Source organism: Phymastichus coffea, unplaced genomic scaffold (assembly GCF_024137745.1).
Source record: "Phymastichus coffea isolate CEN01 unplaced genomic scaffold, Cenicafe_Pcof_1.1 PCOF00033, whole genome shotgun sequence".
Lineage (NCBI taxonomy): Eukaryota > Metazoa > Arthropoda > Insecta > Hymenoptera > Eulophidae > Phymastichus > Phymastichus coffea.
The window spans coordinates 2,929,481-2,935,681 of record NW_026706844.1 but is presented as its reverse complement, the minus strand read 5'-3'; the positions used below and the strand labels follow the sequence as shown (position 1 = coordinate 2,935,681).

The following is a 6,201-nucleotide window of genomic DNA, read 5'->3' as shown; positions in this document are numbered from 1 at the left end:
CATGTGATTGTGAACTTTTCTTCCTTCTTCAATTGTGTTTATCTTATTTTCATATTGTAACTATTTTGCACATGTACATTTTAGTCGGCAGAGCGCTCGGCTTCTGAATTTGAACGCGATAATCTCTACCGTCTTCCCGTAGCTTAATTCGCTGATAGCTACGGTTATTCAGGAAAGCGTAGAACTTACCACCGTTCTCTGATGATCTATTGGTATAGAAAAGTAACATGCGCAAATATTTAACCCCTTGAATGGCAATGGTTTTCTAACTTTCCTTAATTAAAAAGAAATAGTTCCCAGGAAATTTTGAGGTCGCTGAATTCATGAGCGTCTTTATTTTTTACCGAAATTATTCTAAAGAGGTTTAAAATAGGGGTTGAAAAAAAAATTGTTACTAAAAAATAAAAATGTACCTTTGTCATTCAACCTTTATTTTCAACACCATGAAACTTTTCTGTGGTAATAAAAAACTCTTGTATTAAAAAATCAAGAAAATAATTTTTTTCCGCAAAAATCAGAGAATTTACCTCACTTTCAATTGCTTTGTTCGATCCTTCATGAACTTCGTAAGGCAAAACTAACGACATGGATGGAGTTTCTCTCTTTCAATCTCTCTCTCGCTTATACCAACGAAAATAAACGCTTAAGCGTCTATCTTCTTAACTTATACTAAGGCAGCATCAAGCGCTGTATGAGCGCTATAGTGTGCGTATGCGTTTGACTCTTTCGCTTCCATTGTGTGCTTAACTCCTGCTTCTTTCTCTCAACGCGTGTGCTTGCATTTGTATACATTGATGTTTACACGTGCATGAAAAGTGCACTGCCCTAACAATTACTGAAAATATTGATGATTGAAAAGATTTTGTGATTTAGCAATCGGATACTAAAATTTCTTTTGTAAATAATGTGTGCATTTTGTAATTATAGTTTAATAAATTTCAATTGATAATCAATTTATTTGTATATAAAATGCTTCAAAAATTATAACAATTAAGAACTGAACGCACGCGCACATACTTTGAAGTAACCTACACACCGTAACATAAATAATATTTTTTCATCAATAAAAATTCTGAATATTATATTTTTTTATGTTTCTTATTCTCACATATTCGATACATTATTTTCCAGTTCTTATGGATCAAAAAAACCAAATTTATAATTCCACGGAAAAAAGTATAAATCCACAATTAAACGATTTCCCGATAGGATACTTGGTCGAAGGCAAAGGCGTATGTATATTGATCTGAATTGATTGAATTACTTTTTAACCCCAAGCCGAATCTAGCCGAGATGCCGAACCCGTTGTATCGCAAAAAGAATTTTTTTTTGGAACGAAGTTTCTTATTTCGGATTGGCGAAGGGGATCTAGCCGGCAAAAAGTGAAACATTACGCGAAAAGGTACACTCAAAAACAACACGCGAAACCCGTCAAACGCAAATTTTTGTTGTTGAGAATATACGCGTATATACATACATGTATATCTATATATACATATATACTCGCATATATCTGCATGAATCATAATATTTATATGCAGACAATATTCTCAGTCTATGCAGATATTGAGTTAACTTATACGGACGTCTGCACCAGCACATTAAAAATCTTACCCACCGAACCTAAATTATACAGATATTAAGAAATATGCCGATAATTACGAAAGGGATTCTAAGGGTAGTACTTTCGACACACACTCCGAGTGTAAAGGCGTCGGCTTCGAACTCCAAGCGAACAAACCTTAACTACCCCGAAACTTACTTAAAAAGGGTGGATTGTCAGGCGAAGCGCGTCCGCATAAGGATGGATTTATATGATTATACATACTCACTTATAGTCTTATATATTATTCCACTGTGACGGTAAACGTCAAATTAGCGCTGATTATTCAACTTAATTGCTACCTGTGAGGGCAGCACCTGCCGGGGGGACAAAATACGTAACGAAGGAATTCGGCACGCGAGCAGACGGAACGCGCGCGATTGAAATCGAACCAGTAAAGCTTAGACCATCGTAGTGTCCGCCCGCTTATCGTTTTCGTTACCGCAAACTCACGTGCCCTTGACGACCACGCACCAGATTAGTGACATACGACCAGCTCCAGATACCCGGAACAGCTGCCACCGAGGTGTCAGTGATTCACCAGCTCGAGACCAGGACGAGAGAGAGGCAGAGTGTGTGAGGTTTCGCCATCGAGGGCGAAACCAGTGTGTGCGCGCATTCGCGATCCGTGAACGACGAACAATAATAACTGTTCTGCGCTGTGCGATTTATCGCTGTGTTCTCCGACCGCCTGCAAAAATAAGGTAAGCTGGCCAGCTTAATCACGCGCTCGGGTTCGCATGATTTATAACTAATTTCTAATGTTCGATGCGTGCATGTAACGGCTCTAACAACAAAGAGCGGCGAGCGTACCGGCAAAGCGTGTTGTCGAAGAGCGAGCGTCAACGTAAACAAACGCGCGGGCCGACCTTCTGTAGAGTATAAGGAATAATAAAAGATCCCGTTCGTATTACTAACAGGTGTTTTCTTTTGATTCTCTTATATCTCTTAGCTTCTACTCACTTTTTAATTTATTGTAGGTTATTCACGATTACTGGTTGACTAGCGTATATTTTCTCATTCTCTCCTGGATACGTATTGAGCATTGACAGTTACGCGCTCCCTTTTAGAATAATAGCGCGAATTAAATAATTAAACGGAATCGATCCCGTTACACCACATATACTCACATATATACTCACATATTTTTATTGTTATACCAGTAATCAAATTAGACAAAAAAGTTACACCTTTCCTTATTCATTCATCGGCGGAGACAAATGAAAGAAACTTCATTCCTACGCGTGTTTCACGACACGTATCTTTTTTTTATTTATTCGTATTTCGTTATTTTTTTAAAATGTTGTATTTTTTTTTAGTTTTTAAATACAAATAAATAAAAAATTTCTTTTCTAGATATAGCGAGTTTGGCATCTCTGGCTGAACTGAAATTATTTATAACGATTTTTCACCAACAAATTGAACTCTGAAAAAAAGTATTTATACAGGTTTCTTTCATAATTTTTCCCGTAGAATCAATTGCCGCTATTAGCTTTTTTAATTAAACAAGTTTTTGGTAACTAGTTAAAATAACCTTTTATAAACAATTGCAAATTTTAAAAGGTAAAACACGGGCAATTTTTAGTCATGCCACGGATACAATAGTTAGTTTGATGCTATCTCGACTAGATTCGGCTTGGCGTTTAATGGGTTAATATGAGATTTGTTAAGATGATCATTATATTTTTTATGTAGATACATTTAGGCCTAGGTGAATGGATGGACGAAGAAACGCATGCTAGTTTAATAGCGGACTCTACAAGTCCAAGCATGTTCGTTGGTAACATCCTTTTATCCGTTTTCAAGAAGAGTGTGCTATTAGTCAGTACACTAACTGGTCGTACAACCAACCGTAAAGGAAAAGATAAGAAACTTGCTGAAAAATATAATCTCGATAACCAAGAGTTGGAAGATGATAACGATGACGAAGAAGTGAATAACAAGGAGAATCACGTTAATAAATTGGATTCCAAAAAGGTTAATGCTTGCAAAGGTAAGCACTGTACAAGATTTATTTGTTTTATAGAATAAGAGTGGGCAAAGCTGGGTGTCGGTGATGTTTTTTGTTAGGAGCATTTTCACGACTCAGGACCAGTCTTCTATAGATTCTTTTCCCTTGAAAAGAACCTATAAATGTTATAATAACTGCGTGCATAAAAATATAGTGGGATGTATATATCGAACGGAGTGTAACGTCCGTTTGACTACTCTTTTCACAGGTTTTTACATTTTTTAATTCGTAAAATACAGACTCAAATAAGAATTGATACTAAAATTTAATATACTCATCTCCAAGTACGTCGATCAAGCTATAAAAACACTCGTTATATTTTAATTTCCATTGAGTGAAGCCAGTTCAACAGGAAAAGTTTTAAAATATCAAGGTAGGACAAAGCGGGGATCCATTTTTTCCAAAAAATTTTTCGATCTATAATCAAATTACTTTATATATGTTCGTTATGTATGATTTACGATGTTTTTTCGCTCGCTGATTACGAATCTAACGTTTTTAACGAAACGATTTATTCGAAAAAATATAGAATTTAAATAATTTATTTTAATAAATGATATACCTGATGTTGCATTAGACAGTGATATTACCACAAGAATAGTTATGGGAGATGATGAATTAGTAATCAAAATTTCACCTTAAATTTATAAATGTAAATAATGGATTTTTATTGGGTACCCCGCTTTGTCCGCCAAAAACAAAATATTTTTTTATTCGCTCTTAAAATAAGCTTATAGATATTTTAAAAACGTCAGTACATCTCAATTTGATAGAATTTTCGGAGAGGAACAAGAATCCGTTATAAGAATTTAATTTGTATGCGTCTAAAAAAATTTATCACTGATATTGCTTAGTTATCCCGCTTTGATTCCTTTATAGAAAAGTAATTATGAGGTTCCTTAAAAGAAAAGTAATTCATGCTAACATAATTGCCTTTTCGAACTTTCAATTGCGTGCGCTCTACACTAATTTTCAACGAACGTAAAGAAAATCAGCTGTCGCTTTGTAAGAGATCACATGACGATCTCCCAAACAATAAGAACATAAACAAACTTGTTTTACTTTTCTCGGTTCTCTTTTTTACGAAGGGGTAACAATTGAAAATGATTGATTATGATAAAATGATATAGAAATTTATTTAAAAATATAGAAGACCGATTCCATTCAGATTCATGCAGGCTATCACTATCGATATTAAATTTTGACTTTTTTATAATGAAACTGAAAGCTAGGGTGTATTTTGTTGTGCAGTCCATCGGAAAGCTGTTTCAAATGGTGAGAATATGCTATTTTTCGTTTTTATAATTTTTATTAATTAATGCATTTTTTTGTATTTTTCGATTCCGAATTTCACTTCTAGTGTTTTTGGAGGGGTTCCAACAAAAACCAATAGCACCATCGTATTTTACGAAAAAAATACGTGGAAATTATGTACACCATTGTTGAAAATAGTTTTTAATATCTCTCCAAAAATCCAGTAAATAAATTACTTCTATTCATACTCCACAGATCAGCCAGATTTGTACTCGTACTTCTTTGAAATACAAAGACCGTCAAGCATCATTTTCGATAATTTTATATTTGTTTTTCATATATTTTTAAACGTAGAATACGATGGCATTATTGATTTTGCTATAGAATTAAGTCCATTTTTATTAGCAAAAAGTCAAAATTTAATATCGATAGTGATAGCCTATATGAATCTGAATGAAATCGACAAGAAATCTAATACATAGAAAAAATTACAATAGAAAAATCAACTTCAATTTTCAGCATATTATATACATTGGTTAGAACATTACTATGAACAAGAACTGACAAAAAGGCAAATGAAGACATACAACCGTTCTGAACAAATAGCCAATTTTAAAGAGTATATAACTAAGAAAATTTCAAACCTGAAACCACCAAAAGCATCAAAACCAAAAAAAAATCAGAAATACCACGTAATCCTTTAGATGATACTTTTGAGTTTGTATCACCTTCAGATTTTCCTAAATCTCAGAATAGTTTCAGTCTCGATCCCTTAACAACTGTGGAAACAGAAGAGAAAGGTGCTGATAACGTAGAAAATATGTTTGATGAAGACCTATTGGTATCTTCTTCTGATGAAGAATCATAGATTTATATTTTATTTTACAGTGGGTCAAAGGATGTGTGGGTATATTAAACCACACTCACCCTCGACCTTCTCTATTTAACTTTTATTTCCTATTGTTCATTTATTTTTAAGTAAATATTTATTTATTTAATATTTATTATTTTTAATGTTTAAGCGCTCACAAATGACTTTAAAATGTAATTTTCTTTGTTTTGACGTTTGAGACCGTCTTTAAAATAATTGACAAATATGTATGTATTTGTTGTCTTGTAATAAAAACAATAGTTAAGTAAGCTATTTTTTATATCATGCCTCTTTATTAATTCTTCTATGCTCGTCGTTTCAATCGGATATCTATTCAGTGAGTATATGATTGCTAATTGGTAAAATACTAAATATGCAGGTATAAATGAAGTAATAATGAAATAGTCAAACTAATTTTTATAAATGAATCTGGTAACATCATCTGAAATTAATATTGAAAAA

General features: G+C 33.3%; 1 protein-coding gene across 1 annotated transcript; it reads left to right on the top strand.

Annotated features, from left to right (window-relative positions):
• Nucleotides 1-1,139: 1,139 nt before the first annotated feature.
• On the top strand, nt 1,140-5,884 carry LOC131663370 (uncharacterized). The gene is made up of 3 exons (XM_058933744.1): nt 1,140-1,232; nt 3,299-3,596; nt 5,388-5,884. Exons 2-3 carry the CDS (start codon nt 3,323-3,325, stop codon nt 5,570-5,572), a joined length of 459 nt encoding a protein of 152 aa, XP_058789727.1. The 5' UTR covers nt 1,140-1,232; nt 3,299-3,322; the 3' UTR covers nt 5,573-5,884.
• Nucleotides 5,885-6,201: the final 317 nt, after the last annotated feature.

What these genes read in the sequence shown, in the direction of transcription:
- LOC131663370 (XM_058933744.1), top strand. Translation starts at nt 3,323, where the DNA reads ATGGACGAAGAAACGCATGCTAGTTTAATAGCGGACTCTACAAGTCCA. An exon ending in AAAGGTTAATGCTTGCAAAG is followed by an intron (nt 3,597 to 5,387) that starts GTAAGCACTGTA and finishes TTCAATTTTCAG; the next exon opens with CATATTATATACATTGGTTA.